The sequence below is a fragment of the Aythya ferina genome, assembly GCF_964211825.1.
Source record: "Aythya ferina genome assembly, chromosome: 31".
Classification (NCBI taxonomy): Eukaryota; Metazoa; Chordata; class Aves; order Anseriformes; family Anatidae; genus Aythya; species Aythya ferina.
This window is the reverse complement of record NC_140328.1, coordinates 1121490-1146346: the sequence shown is the minus strand read 5'-3', so window position 1 is coordinate 1146346 and position 24857 is coordinate 1121490. Positions and strand designations below refer to the sequence as shown.

The following is a 24857-nucleotide window of genomic DNA, read 5'->3' as shown; positions in this document are numbered from 1 at the left end:
GAAGCTGGAGCTTCATTTAGGCTCATACCCTGAGGTCCCCATTAAAGCTAGCTGGGGGAAAAGTGGGTGCTTCACCTGGAGTCCTTGATGCTAAGGTGGGGAGAAGTATGTCCCAGGAGAGTTCAGTTCTCACTGAGACCCTCATAAAACCAGAGGATGGGATGGGATGGAGTGGGGTAGCGTAGAGTAGAGTAGAGTAGAGTAGAGTAGAGTAGAGTAGAGTAGAGTAGAGTAGAGTAGAGTAGAGTAGAGTAGAGTAGAGTAGAGTAGAGTCAAGTCGAATTTTCTCAAAAAAAATGTGTCCTCAGCCTCTCCTCACAGAACATGCCATCCAGCTCTTTTACCAGCTTTGTTGCCCTCCTCTGGACACAATCTTCACATCCTTTTGATGTGGAGACCAAAACTGCACACAATATTCAAAGTGAGGCTTCAGTAATATATAGCAGGAGAATCACCTCTTTTTTTTTTTTTTTTTTTTTTTTTTTTTTTTTTTTTTTTTTTTTTTTTTTTTTACCAGCTGGCTATGCTGTATTAAAAGCATCCCAAAATGATGTTTGCCCTCTCGGCTGCCAGGCACCCTGCTGGCTCACATTCAACTTGCTGTTGACCAGCACCCCCAGATCTCTTTCTTCAGGGCTGAAGGTAAGATCTGCCTCACCATATAGGTGAGGAAACAAAAGTCTCCTTTCCCCTGCCAAAATAAGGAATTCTAAGGGGCAGGTCCTTTACATACATGGAAGAGCTTGCTCCAGCTGAAGTCTGTCTGTCCCCAAGGCCACTATCAGAAATTGTGTTGATAAGACCTGACCCCTCACACTAAAAGACACATAAAATACACAGTCTGTATTCTGGGAGTATCATGTAAAGAATAAGGGGGTTCCAGAAATCATGAATGAACTGCTGAGGTTTAGTTATAAGCATGTCCAGGTTATGGGTGCCCCATTGCATTGATTCGGACCCCCAGTATAAGTGAATTCAGGGATTTTCCTGGCTGATCTCTGAACCATGGGATGCTTTGGCACAACACCCTGAGCCTTTCCCTGTGCTTACACTTCAGGCTTTCAGCAAATAGTATAATGAGCCACCTCGGCCTTCCTCCTCAATTTAGCCTGACTAAAAACATATAAGGTGCAGCAGCTTGTCTGAAAGGAAATGAAAGGATGTCTCTTGCCCCATTTATCCATCATGTCTTTTGGAAAAGCTCCTCTCTGGCAAGTGAACGGAGCTGTCCATGCCAAGACGTTTTTCTTTCATGACACAGCCACACATTTCCCACACTTCCTATTGCTGCATCACAGCCCGTGAATATTGCAGCCCATAAATTTCACATCCTAACAGAAACCCAATAAGCAAGTCTGTCCATAATTAACCCTTTGCACCAGGGTTTCCAAGATCTCATGCAATCTTGCACACATGCAAGACTCATTGCGCACATATGTCCCACTTTCCAGCCAAGAAAAAGCTTCCTTGTTGCAGCACCCACACCAGCTCCTTCTGCAGTCCCTGTGTTCTGCCAAGACCCAAGACATAGCTGAAACTGTCACAGAAGAGAAATCTCCTGTGAACTGCTTTTTTATTTCTTATATTATTCTGCTTGTGAAAAAGTGGTTCCTAGAAGCAGGCAGCCTCTTGTGAGCGGAGATGTTCATTGCTGAATACTAACTGACTAAATGCTGGCATCTTGTGCTCTTTGGTGGGATGCTCTGCAACCATTTTCTGCATCCAGATGCCTTCATATGCACCCACCAGAGCCCTTCCTCCTCTTAGTGCCCCAAGGTCTGCATCCATTCAGCTCCTGCTCTCTGAGAGCCTTCAGCCCGCCTCAGGAAGACACACATGAATTCTAAGCATGTTACAGAGAGCTAGGGTGTTTTGTTGTAGTTGTTTGTTTTGTTTTTGTGTTTTGTTTGTTTGTTTGTTTCTACAAATATACCAAATGCTTCAAACATCTGGGATTTTTAACATCTTTGGCCGTGGCACGGACAGTGGGATTGAGCAAGTTAGCTAGTGACACCATCTGTGTGTTCAGTCAACATGCTGGAGGGAAGGGATGCCATCCACAGGGTCCTGGACAGGCTTGAGAGGTGGCCTTGTGCAAACCTCATGAAGTTCAACAAGGCCAAGGGCAAGGTTCTGCATCTGGTCTGGGGCAATCCAAAGCACAACTACAGGCAGAGGATGGATTGAAAGCAGTCCTGAGAACAGCCTGGGGGTTTTGGTTGACGAGAAGCTCAACATGAGCTGTGAATGTGAGTCTGTAGACCAGAAAGCCAACCGCATCCTGGGATGCATCGAAAGAAGCACGGCCAGCAGGGCAAGGGAGGGTATTCTCCTCCTCTACTCAGCTCTTGTGAGACCCCGCCTGGAGTAATGTGCTCAGTTCTGGGGCCCCCAGCATCAGAAGGACATGGACCTATTAGAACAAGTCCAGAGGAGGGCCACAGAGATGATCGAGGGGCTGGAGCACCTCTCCTGTGAAAACAGGCTGAGGGAGTTGGGGTTGTTCAGCCTGGAGAAGAGAAGGCTCTGGGGAGACCTTAGAGCAGCCTTCCAGTACCTAAAGAGGGCCTGCAGTAATGCTGGGGAAGTTGCAGAAGGACAGGGTGTCCATGTATGAACTCCATGGAATTGTAGAACCATTTAGGTTGGAAAAAACCTGTAAGATCATCTAGTTCAACCTTTAACCTAGTCCTAAAGTCCACCACTAAACCATGTTCTAAGTCTACTATGTTCTAAATCTACACGTTTCTTGAATACCTCCAGGGATGGTGACTCAGCCACTTCCCCGGACAGCCTATTACAATGCCTCGCAACCCTTTCAGTAAAGAAATTTCTCCTAATATCCAATCCATACCTTTCCTGGTGCAACTTGAGGCCATTACTTCTTGTCCTATTGCTTGTTGCTTGGGAGAAGAGACCAACCCCAACTCCGCTACCTTCCAGAAGGTCCCAGACCTTTGTGCAGTCTCTGGACCTGCTCTAGTTCCAGTACATCCTTCCTGGGATGTGGCAACCAGAACTACTTGCAGAACAGAAGACGTGGAAAATCCAGAGTTGTATATCATGGCAAAATTAAACCCCTTTTCTTCATCTTGACACCTTTCTTAAAGTATACAACATTTCTTTGGATTCCTTAGCTGTTACGACATACAGAGGCAATGATTTCAGGCAACATGCTAGCAGTTGTGTACCAGAAAAATGAAACATTCAAAGTCAGACACGTTGTACTATCAATTCCTTTTTGTTGCATTTCATTGATGTATAGCTAGATGGCAGGAAATCACTTCATTATTCAAGAGCAAGCACTCAGAAGCATTACCCCGGGACTGCTCTGTGTACGGTTTTCTGAGAGGCTGGAATATGAGATGAGGGAAACCATCAGGGACTTCTCATGTGGTTCATTTTTCTCTGCTGACACTCCCAGTGACTCTAGCAGCAGTCCAGCACAGACATCTGCACTTCAGCACATGGAGCCTTTCCATATGGTTGAGCTCTGCCTGTGCCAGTATCTCCAGGGTTAGCTCTCCCCAGCTGTTGCAAGGCTTTTAACACAGACTCATCTTGTCCCTCCCAGCTTTTGCATTTCAGTGTCTTTTGCTAACCTGCAGCAGACAAATTATTTCACTCTCCCCTTCAACAATGAACTAATCTATTGAAAACTGGTATAAATAATAAAGGTAAAGAGATCTCAGGGAACGGTTTGAGCCAGAGTAAGTCCATCAGCCATAACAAGGACAGAGGAAGCTCACAGCTTTAATTTTTTAAGTTCAGATGCCCTAGTACTGGCAATTGCATGGCTTCAGAAATGGTTAAGTGAGAGAGGACAGGGAATGTGGGAGCAGGTCATGAAGAAGAACTCTCCCCATTCTGAGCCTGTCCAGACACTAACTCCCCTTCATCTGCTCATCCTTTGGTGTACCCCATACTGAACCTCCCCAGAGGGCCTCCTGAAGAAGCTGCCTCCCATGGGATCCTCGCTGCAGTGATACTCAAGAAACACAAAAATGAAACTCCCACAGAGATGCCTGTTTGTTAGCAAGGGCCCTCATTTATCACCCCACAGAGAAGGCAATGTGTTGGAGAAGTAACAGCATCCTGGGACAGCAGGGCATGTTCTGGGGTTACCCCATGGCCCATTTGCAGATGACACTGAAAAGAGACTTCAGGGACAGGCTATAAAGTGCATGTGTGTAAATCGCACACTCCAAGCTCAGACATTTTGGGGACCTACACACATATGAATTTCTTTTTGCAAGGTATCCTTACTTGCCTCAGTGTTTCTAGACTCATAGACTAAGGTCCCTAGATCCCATTTCTACCATTAAGAGAGCATTATTCCACTTTTAACTCTCACTTGCCACCCTTTAAACAAAAGTACATAAATTGTATGATGGGCTGATTGTAGATTCAAACTTAAAACCTGAGGAGCTGCTGGGTGGTGGATGGACTACTAGTCCCACCACACTGGTGGGCTTCCCTATCTCAAACTCCTCTACTTCCCAAACCCCTGCAAAGAACCAGCTGAACCACCCTGGTCATGTATCCAGCTCACATCAAACTGGAGCAATCCAGGGAAGTTTCCAGAATCGTTCTTTTGTTGAGCAGATGAAGGACTGGAAGCTCTGCAGCAGCACAAGGTCACTAGCCAGCCATGGGTGGGGACCCTACAGCTGAACTCTTCTAAACCATGCCAGGAAAATGCTGAAAAGGGAACTGTGATTCCTAGGAAGAAGATAACCCCGTGTCAAAGTGGGTGAGAACTGCAGCTTCAGGAACGAGAACAAAGAAAAGCTAATTCTGCAAACACTGCCTGCATTCTGGAGAGAGACCTCACCATTACCCTGACCTCTTTAGGGTCACTAGGTCACAAGGGTAACAACCATTATCCTGCTCATTAGCAGACAGCAGGACCAATGTATGCATCATCTCAAAGTGCCTGCAATAAGGTGCATTCCTACCTGTAACAAAAGTCATTTCTAGATTAAATCATCCCTGGGCATTCCAAGCCTTCATCTTCTAAGTCCCTATGACTCAGTAGGCATCCTGTTTCCTGCTCACCTCCTCTCCTCCCCTGCCTTCCAGGTGTTCATGCTTTTAACTCATCACAGCTATCATAGCTGTCACAGCCTGAGTCCCCATGTTGAGGCTTTCTCTGATGCTTCCAAGCAGCTGTTTTGGGTTGTGTGAGAAGGGCTGCATCACTAGCCACTTGAGAACCCAGCACTTCTTTTTATGACCAGTGCTGCTTAGAACCCCAGCCAACATCCCTCCGCATGTCTAGCTCCCATCTCTGTGCCTTCCAAGCTCTTCTTGTGTCAGAGCACTGTGCTCTCAGGTGCCCCAGAAGACTACTCTCCAAGGACAACATGCAGAAACATTTGGGGATGCAGCAGAAGGAAGAGCTCAGCATGGCCTAGCTGCCCACACAGAGACACATCTAGTTACCTGTAGGTCCTTTTTCCTATTTGACAGTCCCATGCCAGAGTCTGAGTCCTAGGACATCTCAGGTGGCTCTAAATGTCTATGTGAGGCCTCACCTGAGCTTTCAGTTGGTGGAGTTAGCAAAGCTACTCAGCTTCACAGGTGAACAGAAACAAGCCATTGCATATATGTAGGGAGGCTTTGCAGCCTCCATTGACTAAAAAAATAAAAATAAAAAAATAAAAAAGGAGAAGAAGAAAAGAAAGAAAAAAAAAAAAAAAAGTAAAACATTGCTTATGTGTTACAGAATTATTTTTTTATTTTCACAAGTACACCAAGAAAAAAAAAATGAAAACAGGAACCTGAAATATTTCTATGCATCACTTCTCTTGTGCACACAGACCATTTCTGCCAGCTGGTGCTTCATGCCCTGTATCACTTCAGGTGGCTGGCTGATGTGGGCATGGAGCTGACAATGGATCAATCTCTGGTGATTTCACTCTGCAGAGAAGGGATGGTCCATGGCCCTTCATGGTGACAGGGTTGTGCACTGGGATGGAGCTGCATCAGCTGGAGTCTTGTGTCTGGGATGGTCACAGGAACTGAGCTCACTTGTTGCTGGCATCATCAGCGTGAGACTCCTTTGCCTCCACTTGCTCTGCTCCAGGCATCTAGGTGGACATGTCAACCAGCTCGTCCATGTGTACAAAGCCTGCAGACCACAAGGATTCAGTCAGTGGGTCAATCTAGGCATCCCAGGCAGTGCTGCCTGAGTTTTCCTCCTCTTTTACAAGACCATTGAGGATGCTCACTGCTTTGGAGACAGCACAAATCAAGTTGACTTGACTAACGCCAGCAGCACAGGGTATACACTGTTGACTGCCAGTACTCAGACATGAAGTCTCCTTTGCAGAAACCACCCTTGATCAAATGTTTGGTCCACACACAGCACCCTTCATCCCAAAGATTTTTCCCACCATCAAAACTACATGCTGATCCACCCACCCAATCTTCCTCCTACATGCAAAGAGCCTACAGATGGCATTCCTTTCAACACAAAGTTTCAGCACTTGGCAAAGAAACAGGATGCAACCTGGAAGATATCTCCTTGGTTGGGTCACACATGGGCCTAGGAGTGACCTTGCCATGAGGGAGATAGATGGGCATGTTCTTTTGGACTCCAACACACCACTCATAGGAACATCTCTGGACAATCCAGCCCTTTGGATCTGCTCAGTCTTGGTGCCTTCCCACTGCCCTGTCCTTTTCCTGAGGTGAAAAAGCTTGAGAACAGCACTGGTAAAACTGGCAGCATCATACCCAACCCCATCCCTCATTCCCAAAAAGACAACATGCAGATGTTCAACACAGGTGTCTCCAACCACTCAACCCTGGTTTCCAAGAGTCTCCACCACATCCTTAAAAACTCAGGCACAGACACAGTTCCTGATCCTTTCTCAGCTGTTGGATAAAGATGAAATATCCCCGATATCCTTCCCAAGGGGGAGCTGGGAACAGAGCAAAGCTCAGAGCTCCTGCTTAATGAACAAGTGGAGCAGGCAACAAAGAGGAGCATTTAAGGAGGTGCTCCCACTTGAAGGACCATCCCACCACCAAGAGCATCAGTAACCCAGCTGGAAATATGATGTTAATGTGAAAGAGGGGCAGTGGATAGAAAGAGAAAAGAGAAAGGAACCAAAGGACTCAAACTAGAATAGGAAGTCTCTTTCAATATGAGCCACAGGAAAGAAATCTGCTCCTACTTCCAACCATACCCTCCTGGAAACTTCATTTCCCTCTTCATCCACAACGGAGCTCACCTGGAGAGGAACTAGAAGTCCTATTTCGCATTTGCCTCCTCTTCAGGCACAGAACAGCCCCACAGACCAGTATCAAAACTGGACAGATGACTGAGACCAGCAATGGGAGCAGTGGCAGAGTCTGTGATGATGTGATTGAAGCATAGCCTGTGGGGAGAAAGCAAATTTTCCTTCATCCAGAGCTAATCCAGGAGATAATTAGCAGTACACAAGGACAAGAAGAAACAGGCACAATGTGCACCAATAGAAATTCACATTAGATAGCGGAAAATATTCTTTTTCCACATAAGGATGGTTAAATATTGTAACAGAGACCAGAAAGGCACTAGGACCCTCATCCCTGGGGACTTTTACATTTTCACTGGTCAAGGCCATTAACAAGGTTTAGTTGGTCTCACAGTGAATGGAGGACTAGATCAGTGTTCTCCAGAGATCCCTTCCAATCTGTATTATTCTGTGATATATGATTCCAAAGAGGAGACACAAAGAGAGCTTCTCTTAGGTCCCTGTGCATCACAGCTGCCTTTGCCTCAGAGCTGGACCACTTTGGTGGACCACTCAAGGGGAAGTCAAGGCCACTCAAGGTGCCATCGGTCTGACTGTTCGTTCTGTAGAGCAACTTATTTGCAGTGGGCATTGGCAGGGCTGGATGACTGCAAAATGGTCCTTTCTGCAAACCACATCCCACAACCACAGGTTTCTTTCCTTAAAGAAATCTGGGTGACCAGTTAAGATGGAGTGTTCTGCAGGATGTACAAGATGCATAAAGGAGAGTACTTCAGTCTGGGTGGTTCCCAAGCAAGTGCATCCATTCCAGGATAATTCACTGCGTACTGATGTCCTAGAGACAACTTTCTATTTTACTGGCCATGAGGAGAACACATTTTGAGATTTGTCCAAAAGTGGATGGAAAGAGTGGAGCAAGTGTGAATGCCAGGACAAGTCTTGCCAATCATGACACTCAGCTTCCCAGCTCAGCTGTAGGGATATTCCCCATGGTGTAGTCTTTTCTCCTTCAGCCTTTCTGAAAGGTTTTCGTCATTTTTATCCCTATTGTCATGATCATCCCTGCAACTTGTGTTGAGCACATACTCAAGTTACCCACATCCTGGGATGACACTGTTGACCATGGTGCATGGTGACCATGGTGTTGACCACAGAGACCATGGACCCACTAATCCTGTAGGTCAGGTGGAGTCTAGCAAGGTCAGACTCAGCTTGTGTTGAAGGAAATTCCATCTTCATTTTCCATTTGTCTGTGCCTCCTCAGCCACCAGCAAGCATGCACTCTCAGAGCAGCACTAATTCAGCAAGGAGATGACACCTGCATGCCCAAAGGCTTTTCCATACCAACAGGGCCACCTTACCTGAGCACACCACACCAGCATCTTCCCCGTGGTCACAATTGTGTTCCCCCCATGGTCTGGCCAGGCACTCCAAGAGGGTGTCTTCCCCCCCTGTGCAGTTCACATCATCCATCCAGATGGCAATATGCCCTCGCCCAAACCAAGCTCTGTCAGGGGCTGAGACTGCCACCCCACAGCCCAGCTGCCTGCACACGACTGCAGCATCATTCATGTCCCAGCCATCATCACACACGGTTCCCCACAGTTGCTTGTGGAGCACTTCAACTCTCCCAGCGCAGAAACTTGAGCCATTCACCAGTCGTAGTGCCACAGGATCTGAAAAAAAAAAAAAAAATCATGCACTTTTTGGAAGCCTCCATCCATGTCTGCACTGCTCACAGAGATCATATAGCTAATGCATGTCACTGATTTTTGTACCTTTTATGACATTTGTAACTGAGGAACTTCTGTATGCATTTCCAGCCACTGAAAATGACATGCCAAAAAGCTTCTGCAATGGCCAACAACCTTGCAATTTGGACTCCTTTAGCATCAAAGTGCAAGCAGGCATGCTGCTGCTCTCATGGTGTTCAGAGATGTTGAATTACCTGGACCTTTGTGAAGGAGGTGTCTGATTCCTTTATTATACTGAACATCCCCAAACTCCAGAGGGACTTTGAATATTTAAAGCTAAGTTGTAATTAGTACCAACTATAATAAGAAAACTTCTGTGACAGAGAAAATTCAGGCATGCTTGCTGGAAAAGAATAAAAACAGTGCAATTTGTAAAAATCTCCCTTTTTGATCTTTGTAAGATGAACCTTTCTTCCCACCTGCTCTTAATCTGACATTTTTTACTTGTTTTCTTGATCACATCAATCTTTAAAACCCATCCTCTAGGTCCCTAAACAAAGCCTTGTTCTTTCCATCCCTTGGAGGCTTGGTTGTGTCTCTCATTGCTTTGCTCGGATTCTCATTCCCATCACCAGCTCAACCTCTTTCGGGATCTCCCATCTCCCTAAGGTTTCACTGGCAAGCCCAGCCACTGACCAAACCTCTGCAGAACAGCGACCTGAGCTCTTCTGTGGGGCTTGGCATTACCCAGAATCAGAGGAGAGTGAGTCACTAGCAAAGTCATGCTCTTCCTTCCTCTAGCACAGCCCAATGCTCTTCTGAATAACGATATTCAAGAAAAAACTTACCTGAGCACACAACACCAGCATCTTTACCATGGTTGCAATAACTCTGTTGCCCCATCCTGGAGCTGCATTCAGAGAGGGCAGCTTCTGTCCCTGTGCACTCAACACCTTGCAGCCAGATGTGGCTGGAGCCCTGCCCAAACTGAGCTGAGCCTGGAGCTGACACGGCCATCCCGCAGCCCAGCTGCCGGCACACCACCTCTGCATCTCTCAGGTCCCAGCCGTCATCACACACAGTCCCCCACTGCTGGTTACGAAGGACCTCGACCCTCCCAGAGCAGCGGCTGGAGCCATTCACCAGCCGGAGCTGGAGTGGTCCTGGAATTAAAAAGACACATGCAGGTCAAAAAACAAGTAGAAGACAGGACCTCAAGTGGTAGCCAGGTGCAATGTGATGTGAAGGCTCCTGTTGGTATAAACACAGGTATCTAATCCCATTTTATGTGTTCTCAGGCATCCAAAGAAACCACAAGGAGGGAACAGACATGATACAGGGACAAATGGAAGACCTACACCTGTCTGGATTTCATTCAACATTCATTAGCTGTATCAACAAGGCCACCCTGGATTTTAACAGGAGGGGGTGGCTCAGCCATGTAGTTCACATGGAGAAACCTGAACGTAGACCTAAATTTTGTGCTATGGAAACATAGAGCGAGAGTCTGGCAGTCCATCAAGACTACATGGACCAAAGGTAGTGAGAAGGGTCAATGCGTAAAGGGACCTGAAAATAGGTATCTATACAGAGGCAAGAGACACGAGCAAAATAGAGCTATCCATATGCTTCCCTTAAGAGGGGAGCTATGTTGCTGTGTCAACATACTGAGTCCACCAGGGCTGCCAACTTTGCTCCTTCCAGAGCTGCACCATGAAGCAAGGTGGGGGTTGGTCTGTTCTCCCACCTGCCTGGTGACAGGACGAGGGGGAATGGGCTTAAGTTGCGCCAGGGGAGTTTTAGGTTGGATGTTAGGAAGAACTTCTTTACCGAAAGGGTTGTTAGACATTGGAACGGGCTGCCCAGGGAAGTGGTGGAGTCACCATCCCTGGAGGTCTTTAAAAGACATTTAGATGTAGAGCTCAGTGATATGGTTTAGTGGAGGACTTCTTAGTGTTAGGTCAGAGGTTGGACTCGATGATCTTGAGGTCTCTTCCAACCTAGAAATTCTGTGATTCTGTGATTCTGTGATGAAGGAATGAAGGTGGCTTACCTGCACACACCACACTGGCATCTTCTCGGTGATTACAGTTGTTGTCTCCCCATGGCCTGGCCCTGCACTCAGAGAGGGCAGCCTCTGAGCCTGTGCAGTTCACATCGTCAAGCCAGATGGGGTCATTCCCCAGCCCAAAACGAGCTGCACGTGGAGCCCAGATAGCTGTACCACAGCCCAGTTGCTGGCACACCACTTGTGCATCATCCAGGTCCCAGTCATCATCACACACACTTCCCCATCGCTGGTTATGCAGCACCTCAACTCTCCCAGAGCAGCGGTTTGAGCCGTTCACCAGCCGGACCTCAGGAGGGTCTGAAATGGAAAGAGGCAGAGCATGTCATCTCTTGGTGGTAGACCTGGTAAAGGAGAGACCAAGTGCCTGATATGACACCAAAGGGGAATCCCCACTTGTTCAGCATCGGTCTTGCCTTGGAGTTCAAGATTCACATGTGGGAAGAGCAGTGACATAGATAAGAAAGGAAAAGCAATCCACTGAGCTCCTGCAGTGTTGGAACCCACAAGCTCATCGGCAGATGATCAACAGCTACCTGAGCACACCACACCAGCATCTTCTCCATGGTTGCAGAGGTGGACTCCTTTGGGCCTGGCCCTGCACTTGGAGAGGGCAGCTTCTGTCCCCGTGCAGTTGACCTCGGCCAGCCAGATGGGACCATGTCCCTGGCCAAAGTAAGCCAAGCCTGGAGCTGCAGTTGCTGTCCCGCAGCCCAGCTGCCAGCACACCACTTCTGCGTCACTCAGGTCCCAGGCATCGTCACACACCGTCCCCCACCGGCGCTGCTCAAGGACTTCAACTCTCCCAGCACAGCGGCTTGGGCCGTTCACCAACCGAACCACCTCTGGTTCTGAAACAAAGGAATACACACAAAAAAACCTTCAGGAAGAGTTGGTGGATACAAGCTTGGCCATGGGATCTTGCAAGAGATGGTGACTCTGTACTCTGAGCTCCCTGATATCATGCCTTTACTAGACGGGGATTCCCATGAGACTCAGCAGTTTTTTGCACTATGGGAGCTCCACGAGAATCTCAATGACTATTCACTCAAGCTGAAAATGAGCCAGGAAAACTGGGAGAAGTAGCAGTGATGGGATCCTCCTCGCAATGCTTCTTGGCAGCAGGAACCTTTTTATCATCCCCTTGCCTTCTGAAGAAGACATGTCCGTGTCTAAGCAGCAGCAGAGGTCTCCCTGAAGACAGGCAGGAGGAATGTGGCAGAGGGTTACCTGAGCACACCACGCTGGCGTCTTCCCCATGGTGGCAGTTGTGGACTCCCCATGTCTGGGCCTCGCACTCACTAAGGGCAGCCTCAGTCCCCAAGCAGGTCACTTTCTCCAGCCAGATGGGATCGTAGCCTCTGCCAAACTTGGCCCAGCCTGGAGCAGAGATTGGAGCACCACAGCCCAGCTGCCGACACACCACTTTGGCATCCTCCATGTCCCAGTGATTGTCACACACACTGCCCCACTGCTGGTGGTGAAGCACCTCCACCCGCCCGGCACAGCGATTTGGGCCATTCACTAGCCGCAGTTCTGTGGGCTCTAAAGAGGGAATGAGATAAATGAATAAATTGCACGCTTTAGTCCTCTGAAGCAGATGTTCTGGGGTTTGCAGCTACATGCAACCATGCCACGTACAAGCATGTAACTGTGCTTCCCCCATCTGCATCAGCATCTTCAATGGAAGCATTTGAGTAAGAGAAAGACCTGGACATGTTCAGAAGAAGGTAAAAACAGGATTCATGCCAGAAAGCGTTTCCTGTGGGTAATGCCAGGATATCCATATTCAAACCATAAACATAAGAATGAGCTTCAGAGGTCTGCTAGGGTGACCACATCTCCCTCAGAGGACACATGCAATGAGGAAATATTTTTTTTAAATTACATTTATTTACTCTAGCAAAAATGTTTGGCTGAAGCTGTGTCGTGGAGAGTCCTTCCATGCTGTTTTTCTGTTTGCTCTCCTCTACTAAAGCTCCTTGCAAATATCGCCTGAGATCACCCAGAGTCGCTTTTCTGGTGACAAAGGGCTGGCATATCACTGCAAGATGGAGTGATGGGGGAATATCTTCCAATCTTGCACCACCTCTAAAGATCCAAAAGAAATTTGGCATGTAGAAATGGAATAGCCTGCAGCCACGTATGGCAAGTGTCAAAGGCCAAATGACTCATCTGAGTACACACATTTCAACATACAGAGAGTACAGAGAGGATGATGACATGATGGACATGGCAAGCCACTTGAGAAGAGACATTTTACGGTGTCAGATAGGGGATTAGCACAGACACACAAAGGTGCATCCAGATAATCTGTGCTGATGCCTACAGGAATGGAGTTACCTCACCTCCCAAGCACTGCTGCTTGCAATGGCATCATACACAAAGGAGAACAACATGTATGCAGGGAACAGACTAAAATTAGATCAAATTTCCTTTCTGACACCATGACCTGGTCACTTACCTGAACACACAACGCTAGCATCTTCATTGTGATTGCAGTTGTGTTCCCCCCAGGGCTCCAATCTACATTCTGTGATGGCGCCTTCTGTCCCTGTGCAGTTCACATCATCCAGCCAGATGGGAGCGTGTCCTCGCCCAAAGTGAGCCTTGCCAGGGACTGACGCAGCCATCCCACAGCCCAGCTGCCGGCACACCACCTCTGCATCTCTCAGGTCCCAGCCATCATCACAAATTGTCCCCCACTGCTGGTTGTGGTGGATCTCAACTCTCCCTGAGCAATGGCTGGAGCCATTCACCAAACGTACTTGAGTTGGTTCTGGAAAGAGACAAGCACCAAATATCTGGATATCCAGGCCAGGACTGGAGCTGCCCTGGGAGCAGGAAGCCCAGTGCTTAAATCATCACAGAATCTCACAACTGGAGGGTGAGAAGGTTGCAGACACAAGCTGAGAAGAGCAGGCTTCCCTAGGGCTCTCATCTCCTCCCCACTCATCCCACGAGTGTAACATCTGGATGAATACCACCTCTGAAGCTCCCAGTTCGTTTCCCTTGCACACATCAGCCCATCACAGGTTTCCTCCCAGCTCCATTTGCAGGGCTACTATGCAGATGTCTACAACTAGGATCATTTCAAACTCTTCTTTTTTCTCCACTAATCCCTTAAAAAAAAAAAAAAGGGGGGGGGGGGGGGGGGCGGGGAGGGACAGTTACCTGAGCATTCAACACCAGCATCCTCACTATGCTTGCAATTATGACTTCCCCAGGATCTGGCCTGACACAGAGAAAGGGAAGCCTCTGTCCCAGCACAGGTCACTTCATCCAGCCAGATGGGTCCTGCCCCTTGCCCAAAGGCAGCGCCAGGGGAAGCTGATAGAGCTGAGCCACAGCCCACCTCCCTGCACACCACCTCAGCATCCAGCAGGTTCCAGCCATCATCACACACGGTGCCCCATCTGCTGTTATGGAAGACTTCCACTCTGCCCGAGCAGGGGCCAGAGCCATTCACCAGCCTGGCACGGGTCAGACCTGGAGTGGGTGCCCCTGCAAACACCACCAAGGAGAAAACAGTCAGAGCCTCTGCAGGAAAAGCAGCTGCTTACAGTTCTTAGGAGCAAATGATCAGTAACTTTGCTGAGCATGCAGTTGCCTACAATGTTTAGGATCAGTTTATTCTCAAAGGCCATTCTGGACAGTGTCTGACAGTCAGGATATACCCATGAAGGGTTTAATCCTTGTGAAGTCAGGAGGTGTTGAAGCTGAGAAATGGTCAGGGGAATGTAGACTCCATGACAGATGTAAAGAGGTCTTGAATCCAAGAACAACATTCGGAAGTTATCTGGAGCAAGTGTGAAGAGTGTGAATTCTTTGCAAAATCATGTGAGGGAAGTAATTCTGCCTACCTGTAAGGGCAGGATTCAGCTCAAAATCTGTGAGCCAGGTGCCAACACTCACAGCACAATCAGAGGACACCCAGCCAACGACATCATCTGTGGGTGACAAGAGGTCCATCTCTTCCTAAAATAGATGCTGATGGAGAACTGAGTGCTCCAGCAAATGCTGCATTAGGATAGCATGACTTATGTCCCAACATAATCCATATTGATTAGACCTCATTATAACAGTGCACTGCACTGTTCCAAAGCAGATGACTGCAGACAGGGATATTCAGAGAGGTGAACTCAAGCCATAGATATAAGGAAGAAATTCTGTACTATGGGACTGGTGAAACACTGGAGCAGCTTTCCTGAAGAGGAGGTGGAAATGTTTAAGGTCAGATTGGCTGGAGCCTTGAGAAATCGGATGTGGTGAAGGGTTACCCTGCCCATGTCAGGAGGGTTGGATCTTTAAAAGTCCCTTCCAACCCAAACCACTCTATAATTCTGATCTGGCACCCATTGGAAGCAACGGTGTGAGACAGAAACCTGTCTTCTAAGACTGATCTTGCATGTTCCATGGGCCTGCTTTGTGATCAGGACCACCTGACATTAGCAGCACATCTTCCTAGGATGAACAGTAGTTGTTCTGCCCATAATTTCATCCTTCAGCTGTCTCCAGCAGTTGTTGCAGAACCAAATAACAGAATGGTTTAGGTTGGAAGGGACCTCTGGAGGTCATCTGGTCCAAGACGCGGTAGGAGCCAGACTCACCCGAGCACACAATGCTGACGTCTTCCCCATGCCCACAGTTGTGATCTCCCCAGGGCCGTGCCCGGCACTCAGAAAGAGCAGCTTCTGTCCCGGTGCACTGCACATTGTCCAGCCAGATGGGGTCTTCTCCTCGCCCATACCGAGCCCCGCCAACAGCAGACAGGCCCATCCCACAGCCCAGCTGCCGGCACACCACACGGGCTTCCGCGAGGCTCCAGTGGTCGTCACACACCGTCCCCCAGGTGCCATTGTAAAACACCTCCAGTCGCCCCGTGCAGGGGTCAGGGCCATTCACAAGTCTTATTTGGGCAGGACTTGATGCTGGCAATGAGGGAGAGCAAAGGGAAAAAAAAGTTAGTAGGAAATCTTGGACAAGAAAATGCTAAGGAGTATCTTGATGGTCTCTACCTGTTGGCTGAAAGGAATAGGGATGAACCAGCAAGAGGAGGACACAAGCACTTAAAACTTTATTATCATAATTTTGGCAAGGACACATGACAGATAGCCCTTGAGCAAACCCCAGGCTGTTCCACCTACTGACACGTGAAAATATGGTCCCTCAAAACAAGGAAAACCAAAATACATTAAGGCCAATTTTTTCAAGTGAACAGACTTCAGGATGAATTTACATTACTAAAAAAAAATTAAAAAATAATAATAATAATAATAATATTTTTTTAAAGTATAGAATAGTTGAATTGCAGGCTCTTTGTTGGAGCAATTTTGAGTAAGGCTGTGCACTCAGAGCACCATGTGCCAGAAATGTTGCATTCACAAATCTCGGTTGGCTTTATTGAATGAACAGCCTTACCACAGCATAAGGAACATAAGAGGTCCTTTATTTTCCTTTATTTCTGCAAACCTCTATCCTGCTTCCTCAAATCAGTCTGGCCCAAACATATCAACCCCACAGCATTTACTACCCCTCAGAGGGCTGGCATTTCCAATTCTCCCTCTTTTTTTCAGCCATTCAAGCTCTACAACACATAGTTGACACTACTGAGAAGGCAGCACCACACTCACTCAGCACACTTGATTTCTACACCTTTCCCAATTTTTACTTGGCTGCCTCTGCCATCCCTTTGCAATTCACTGTTTTCTGATCATCAATGTATGATGAGGGCAGCTGGGCAGCACTCCTCTCCATTCCCAGTAGGTTGTTTTCTCATTCCTAATTTGCCACATGACTCTACCACTATAAAAAATTCTCCCACTTTGTGACATCCACCTTCTAGGAGATATCAGCACTTCTGAGGAAAACTCAAGCCTTCTGCAGCAACCAGCTGGAAGAGAGCTGCCCTTGGCAGGAGGGCTTGGTAGTTCTGCATCTATGCCACTTCCAGCAGTGTCCACAAAGCCCATGCAGGTTGCTCTAGACAAGTACCTTATAACGATAATTAAGCTGCACAGAAACGAAGAGAAGCAGCAACCCAACATGGTGTTTCTGAAAACATAGACTGCAGCCAGCACAGGGAGGAGACTGCACAAGGCACTCACCACACAGCCCTGCTAGGATGAGGAGGACCTCTGCAGTCCCAAGCCCAGCACGAGCAGATAGCCTCTCACCCATGGGTGCTTCATCCAGCAGCAGAAGAATTTTTGAGAAGTTGTTACCAGTCCAGCAGGAATAAAGGAGGAGGTGGCTCAGCAGGGGCTGAGCTCAGGTCCACCATTACCAGCTGGGGAGGAAATATAGCAAAGACCGATAGAGGCAGCTACAGGAGGATGCTTCCCACACTGCTCCTCCCCACTGCTTGTTCCTCCCATCCCTGCTTGCACTTGCAGCACATGGAGCCAAGTTTCAGAGGGGGAACCGAATCTGCTTTCAGCTTGACCCTTGGTAATGAGCAAACATGCTCTGGGAGCAGACACTGTGGGCACTTCAGAGATGTCCTATGGGTACATTTCACAAGAGAACAATAGAGAGGGGACAGGAAGCGCTTGGTTACAGTCTTAGCTTAGGTCCATCATAACAACCTACCCCCTCTGTAACATATGATGTTGCACAGGGGGAGGTTTAGGTTGGATATTGGGAGAACTTTCTTTACTTAAAGGGTTGTGGACCTTTGGAACTGGCTGCCCAGGGAAGCTGTTGAGTCACCATCCTTGTAGGTACTCAAAAGACATGTAGAGATGGTGCCTGGGGACCTGGTTTGGTGGTAGATTAGGCAGTGCTAGGCTAACAGTTGGACTTAGAGTTTTTTTCCAAACTAAATGCTTATATGATTTTAAATGTGGGTTGTGAGGCTCCTCCTGGCCTGCAGACATGCCCATGTCCATGCCCTGGACCTGCAGCCACCACCCTCCTGTGGCCCTGCCATCATTCCCAACTTCCTCAAAATAAACAAACAAATAAATAAATAAATGAAAATCCTTGTATTGGGCTTCCACATCAACGGTTTGGTAGCACAGGGGAGCTGCAGGGGTGGCCTCTGTGAGAAAAGACCAGAAGCTGCCCCATGTTAGAGACAAGCCAGTCCAAAAAGGTTGAAAAGGGACAGCAGAAGCTATGAGATAAAGTGAGAGAGAAAGAACCCTGCAGGCACCCAGGTCAGTGAAGAAGGAGGGCAGGAGGGGCTCCAGGAGCCAGAGCAGAAGCTGCATCATGATTCTAGGATTCTAGGATTGCAAGTGGCTAAGAAGAACTTCATATGGAGGATGAAAGGCAAAAAAGCTCCTTCTGCCAAATATTTGTTTCCTAGCTGTTAATAAATAAATAAATAAATAAATAAATAAAAATCTGTTACTAGGGTATGATTTCTTCATACCTAAAAAATATTGAAAAATTAAGCCATAACTTGCTGTGCCCACTTAGCTTACAGGACACACTGGTATTTGCTCAGCATCCTCTTGCATTCCCACTCCCTCCATGGTGTCCTAAGCAGTGTGAGCAGCTCCCCTGTGGCTTCTTGCAATCATGATAACAAAACAGCCAGCCCCTGGTGCTTACACTGAATTTCCCAGAGCTGTGCGTCTGCATATTTTTGGATGCAGCTTCCTGCAGCATCTGGAGCTTGTGTGTTCACCAAATCACAGAATGGCCAAAACTCAACGTGGGATATGAGGTAGTTGAAAGGGTTGGAGAACATGATGACCATGGTGGGCTTGCCACAGAATCACAGAATGGCTGAGGTTGGAAGGGACCTCTGAAGGTCATCTAGCCCGACCTTCTGCTGCGCAGGATCACCTAGAGCATATTGCACAGGATGGCATCCAGGTGGGTTTGGAATATCTCCAGAGGAGACTCCACAACCTCTCTGGGCAACCTGTCCCAGTGCTCTGTCACCCTTCCAGTAAAGAAGTGCCCCTCATATTGAGACAGAACCTCCTGTGCTTCAGTTTGTGCCCGTTGCCTCTCATCCTGCCACTGTGCACAACTGAAGAGAGATCAGCTCCGTCCTCTTGACACCCTCCCCTCAGATATACATACATTAATGAGGCCTTCCCTCAGTCTCCTCTTTTCCAAGTTTAACAGGCCCAATTCTCTCAGCCTGTCCTAGTACGACAGGTGCTCCAGTTCTCTGATCATCTTCATAGCCCTCTTCTGGACTCGCTCTGGTAGTTCCATGTCCCTCTTGTACTAGAGAGCCCAGAAGTGGGCACAATACTCCATGTGTGGCCTCAGCAGGGCCAAGCAAAGGGGCAGGATCACCTCCCTTGAGCTGCTGGCAACCCTGTTCTAAATGCAGCCCAGCATCTCCTAGGCCTTTTTGGCCACAAGGGAACATTCATGGCCAGCTTTCTGTCCATCAGGATGCCCAGGTCCCTCTCTCCAGAGCTTTACTCCAGCAACAGAGGGTAATAGTCTGACTCGTGGACAACCTTTGTCAGTCTTTCCAAACCACCTTGTATCCAAGCATGGATATATTGTATATCCATATATGATATATCCATATATGATATATCCATATATCCATATATATCTTCATATCCACAGCCTGAAGCATGGAGTCCCCCACAGAAATCACCCACCGCTTCTTCCGGGCATTCCCACAAGGTGCAGGGCCCGTCGGCCTGGCTGCCTCACTTGAAGTCTTGCCCAGCTCTTCCTCAGTTGTCTCGGTTGAGACCTTTGGCAGCCGATGCAGTAACTGCAGCAGCTGCTGGGAATACACCCTGCAACTTAATGGCCATGCCTGAGGAAGTGTACACTGAGATGAGGAAGATGCTAAAACTCTTCTGAATTAATATTTAGCTACATATATGGTAAAATATCCTGATTATCAGGGAATGTAGATGAGAAACTTATGAGAAGCAGATGTAAAAAGGAAGATATAGCTCAAGGACAACACATAAGGGAAGGATGAACAACTCGCTGGCAGAAAATAAGGCAAAGATAAGCAAAAAACTCCTAAATACTGTCCAACATAAGGTCAAAGTCCAGGAAGGTAAAAAGTTTAACCTCCTCTTCCTCGTTGCCTTCATCCTGAAATACCCCTGCCCTCGAACACCAGGCTACATTGCGCAAGCACAACCGGGAGGAGCTAAGGGTGGGGAGTTTGGAAATGAGTACTACTAGGAAGAGATCCGCCTTTTCAGGGAAAAGAATGAATATGTATTAGAGCTCATGTAATATGTAGCAGTCTTCATGTATAAAATTGTGAGAGACAACTGGGCAGGTGCACACTTTTTGAGGGAAGCTATTCCCAGTGCGCCCGGTGCACTGCAATAAAGTATACCTACTTTACAACCCTATGGTTGTGGAGTCACTTCCACATGTCAACACTGCTAGGACTGGAAACATGGGAAAATCCTGTTCCCTGCTGAGCAAATTGCTGCCTCTGTTCACCGTGCTCTTGTGCTGCTCCGTGCATGCAGATACCATGCGGTGTCGCTCCTGAAGAGGGCACTCACTGTGCAGGGAAGGAAAAGGTGTTCCAAATTTCACAGGAGGACCTTATGAGACAGCCCTCCTGGTGAGATGAGACAGGCAGGGGCTGTTCATTCTCTCCTTGCAGAAGGAGAAATATAAGCAGCTCCCCCATGCTCTCCAGCATCAGTCCTCTCTGAGCGCCTGATTGTGTGATGATAAGAACACTTCAGCTGCTCAGAGGTCAGTTTGCTCTTGTCTGGGAGGGAAGCCAGTCCTCCAAAGTGTTTTGGCTTCATCTGCTAGTTTTGTTAACTCTCCAGGTTCCAGGCCTTTGTCTGGAGACCAGTTGTGGTCTTGTAGCTCCTCTTGCTTTTTTTTTTCATGCAGATAATCCATACAGCATCATGGATATTGCCCTGAACGTGAAGAGCAGCAGCCACAGCAGCCACCACCAGAGGCAGAGAATGTCCTGAGGGAAAAGAAATGGGTTTGTCTGATGTGCAGAGAAATCTCCTGCTCCAGGGGAAACTGCACTAGGAGTCATGAAGGATCCAAGAATAATTTAGGGGAGAGGTGTGCTGCATAACAGGATGCAGGTTTCAGTACAGAAACCGGTTCCCTGCTGCAGTGTCTTTCACCTGTCTGCTCTCCAGCACAGTAATAGCATGGCATTTGGTCAATAGCTGTATAGGTGATGGAGAGAGGAAGGGGAGAGAGCATCAGGCAAACATGTGAGGTGATGGCAAAGGGAGAGGATGGGCTGAAGGGAGAGAGAGAGGTACTGGGTTTCCCCAGAGTCTTAGTGGAAAATGATTTCATTAAACACTTCCCCGATGATCTTGACAGAAGGAAGAGGCCATGGACATCATGGAAACGTACTCTTCCCTTTCTCCACTATCTTCTCCCCCACCTGTCTTCAGACTGGCTTGCACAGGGAGGACACAGCAAGAACCTAGAGTTTCACTGCTAGCAGCAAGATCAGCTGGGGAACCACCTTTTCAGGAGGCAACAAAAGAAAATGTAGAAGGGGAAGAGCCTCTCATCTAGCCATTTGAATCAGATGGTGAAGCCAACACCACATGTAACACAGTGAACCTCAGCAAGGATGTCTCCAAGCATCTGACACACCAGCATCACCTGCAGGGTAGGTGTTTTGCATCCACACAATGTCTCAAAGGCAGCAGGTGAAGGCTGGGGGACAGGGGTGTGTTCCTCCTCTATGTTCCTCCTCAGGAGCTGCTGAGAAGATCAGGATGACATCCAGTTTTGGAGATTCACAGGATGTGAGTACCCTTCCTCTGGTCTTGCATACAGCTTTGGTAACAAGGGCAGTTTGTGTTTGATGCTTCCTTAACACATTGGAGGCAAAGCAAGCACCAATAAACATTCCCTGTTCCCCTCTTCTAGGTGAGATGGAGGAGTGAGAGCTTTCTCTGTTTCTTAATGGTTCTCCACATTTGTTTGAGTTGTCCTTGGAGAGGGAGCAGAGCTGGACGTGCACTTTCAGACACATCCACCCTTTCCACTTCTGCAGAGCCTCAGCTTTCTGCACCCTACTGTAGAGGGATTTTTTTGAAACAGCAAAAATCCCATGGCTTGCTGCAGCTGAGAAAACCAAGCTACCAGGGCAACTATGAGAAGTTCCCATGACAGTGTTCCCACATTGCCCAGTTGAGGAATTTAGAAAAATATTGTTACCAGCATCTGGCTTCAAGGACAAGGTCTACGTGATTGCTAATCACAAGGGGGTTGTTTTCTTGCAGGTGGGGTAGTTTTCTTGTAGTTGTTTGTCTGAGTGCTTTTGACCAATAATCTTGTGTGAGACACTATCTGCCCTTGTTAAGTTCACTATAAAAGTTAGGCTATTCGGGCAATCAAATGGAGCATGATCTGACTCTACTGGTGTCTGTCATGCTTTCGGCCGTGCTTCCTGCAACACCCTACTTTCACCTCCAAGGTCTCTCGTTAGCTCCTTTTATCCACCCAAACCTTTCTCCTCCACACAGGCTCATTCCTCAGACAAGGCCTTGCCCTGCAGTTCTCAGTGCAGGCAGTGGAAACACCCCAAATGGCCCCAAATAATGATCAAATGCCCATGCTTCAGGTATGGAACCCTTTCCTTGACTATCATGGGAGCTCACACGGGAACAGCCAGGTTGTGACCACCCAAATTCAGGGTGACCTGCATACCCCACGGTTAATAAACCACAAAAGGGACCAAACCTTGCTCCACTCCTGATCTCCATCTCCTCCAGACACTCATTTCTGGGTTGAAATAACACCATATCATGCAAGAGAAAAACTCTAAGTCTCAGATGTCCTTTTCTTCACTTCCCCAAGAAGCCAGGAGAGAGGCAGCTTCACTGCCCTGGTTGCTTTCACAATCAGATAGAAAACAAGATCAACTTCCTCCCAGAAAAGGTGCAGATCTTGATCTTGAGCCACAACCTATTGTCCTGCTCCCAAACTTCTAGGGCATCCCACAAGCCCAGTCTGAAGCCATCTGTACATGCTGAGAGGGACTGGTGTTGGGCTCCTGAGATGCCCTGGGCAGCGGGAAGGGGTCCCTGAGTGCTGTCGGTGCAGTGTCAGGGTAGGTATGGTGAAGAAAGAAGCATCTGCAGCTCCCACTGAGTGGGTAAGGATGTGTTTATTGCCAATCTTTTCCTCCATCACCAACCAGAGCAAGAAGAAGGAGGTGTGAAAGCAAAATGGGAAGAATAAAAACAGGAAGGGGTGGAAGAAGAAGGAGGAAAAGGAAAAAACAATCAACATCATCAACATGGAAGATCTGCGTAGACCCAAAGGTAAAGAGCAGCAATGGCAGGGTGAGCACAACACCAGGGGAAGGGTTAACAAGCCTTTCTGTCCATCTGTCTGGCTTTCAGAGCCCTGAAACCTGGGTTTCAGAGCCCTCTCTTCAGAGCCCTTTTCACTTCTGCTTTCACTGAGGGTCCCAGAGCCTCAAAGGAAATTAGATTTAGTGTTTGCAGGTGTCGTGGTTTAACCCGGCTGGCAGCTAAACACCACGCAGCCGTTCGCTCACCCTCCCCCCTCCCTCTCTGGGACGGGGGAGAGAAATGGAAAGTGAAGCCCGTGAGTTGAGATAAAGACAGTTTAATAAGACAGGAAAATAATAATAACAATAATAACAATAATGTTACAATGGTGATAATAGGAAAGTAATAATAATATGTACAAACAAGTGATGCACAATGCAATTGCTCACCACCCGCTGACCGATGCCCAGCCTAACCCCGAGCAGTCCGGCCCCCTCCCCCCGGCTAGCCACCCCTATATATTGTTTAGCATGACGTCAGATGGTATGGAGTACCCCTTTGGCTAGTTTGGGTCACCTGTCCTGGGTCTGTCCCCTCCCAGCTCTTACCGTACCCCCAGCCTGCCTATTGGCAGGACAGAGCAAAAGTCTGAGGTGTCCTTGGCTTGGTATAAGCACTGCTCTGCAACAATTAAAACATCGGGGTGTTATCAGCACTCTTCTCATCCTAAGCCAAAACACAGCATTCCACCAGCTACTAGGAAGAAAATTAATTCTGTTCTAACTGAAACCAGGACAGCAGGCCTCCCAAATCCACTGATCTCGGCTGTTTCTCACCCAAAGCAGGCCTATCTGCAGATGAATTTTTATCCACAGTGATGTCATTTACCTAGATGTCTTGGCCACAGGTGGTGGGACAAGTTCATTGAGATTTGGTAACAAGGGGAAGACGTACGAAGAATGGCTGAGGTCACTGGGCCTGTTCAGCCTGGAGAAGAGGAGGCTGAGGGGAGACCTCATCACAGTCTACAACTTCCTCGTAAGGGGGTGTCGAGAGGCAGGAGACCTTTTCTCCATTAACACTAGTGACAGGACCCGCGGGAACGGGGTTAAGCTGAGGCAGGGGAAATTTAGGCTGGACGTCAGGAGGGGGTTCTTCACAGAGAGGGCGGTTGCACACTGGAACAGGCTCCCCAGGGAAGTGGTCACTGCACCGAGCCTGTCTGAATTTAAGAAGAGATTGGACTGTGCACTTAGGCACATGGTCTGAACTTTTGGGTAGACCTGTGCGGTGTCAAGAGTTGGACTTGATGATCCTTAAGGGTCCCTTCCAACTCAGGATATTCTATGATTCTATGATTCTATGATTTGCTGTGAGTGTCCTGCCTCACCTGTCACCCCTATTTCCCAGAGCTATAGAGCAGAGCTGGGTGGCATGGGAAGGTATAGGATGTTGATGAGGATGTGGAGAGCTATAAAGGAATGCTGGGGGAACAGTATGGAGGGCTATAGGGTACGCATGGGCATACGACTGACTATAGGGCAGTGCTGGCGGCTGTACGTAGAGCTGTAGGGCACAGTTTGGGTCTCCATCGGCTACAGGGCAGTGCAGGTGCAGGCCTTTGTGGGCTGTCATTACATAAACT

General features: G+C 48.1%; 1 protein-coding gene across 1 annotated transcript in view; it reads right to left on the bottom strand.

Annotated features, from left to right (window-relative positions):
• Positions 1 to 17302, bottom strand: part of LOC311425541 (scavenger receptor cysteine-rich domain-containing protein DMBT1-like) — a 49854-nt gene extending 32552 nt beyond the window's left edge. Inside the window, exons 1-10 of the mRNA XM_084501485.1 lie at positions 17117 to 17302; positions 15620 to 15940; positions 14184 to 14513; positions 13474 to 13788; positions 12240 to 12554; positions 11546 to 11860; positions 10995 to 11309; positions 9790 to 10104; positions 8609 to 8923; positions 7242 to 7388 (exon numbers count right to left, since the gene is read on the bottom strand). Of these exons, the coding sequence (XP_084357611.1) occupies positions 7242 to 7388; positions 8609 to 8923; positions 9790 to 10104; positions 10995 to 11309; positions 11546 to 11860; positions 12240 to 12554; positions 13474 to 13788; positions 14184 to 14513; positions 15620 to 15940; positions 17117 to 17189 (2761 nt within the window). The 5' untranslated portion in view covers positions 17190 to 17302. The remainder of the gene's footprint in view (positions 1 to 7241; positions 7389 to 8608; positions 8924 to 9789; positions 10105 to 10994; positions 11310 to 11545; positions 11861 to 12239; positions 12555 to 13473; positions 13789 to 14183; positions 14514 to 15619; positions 15941 to 17116) is intronic.
• Between the last annotated feature and the right edge of the window lie 7555 nt (positions 17303 to 24857).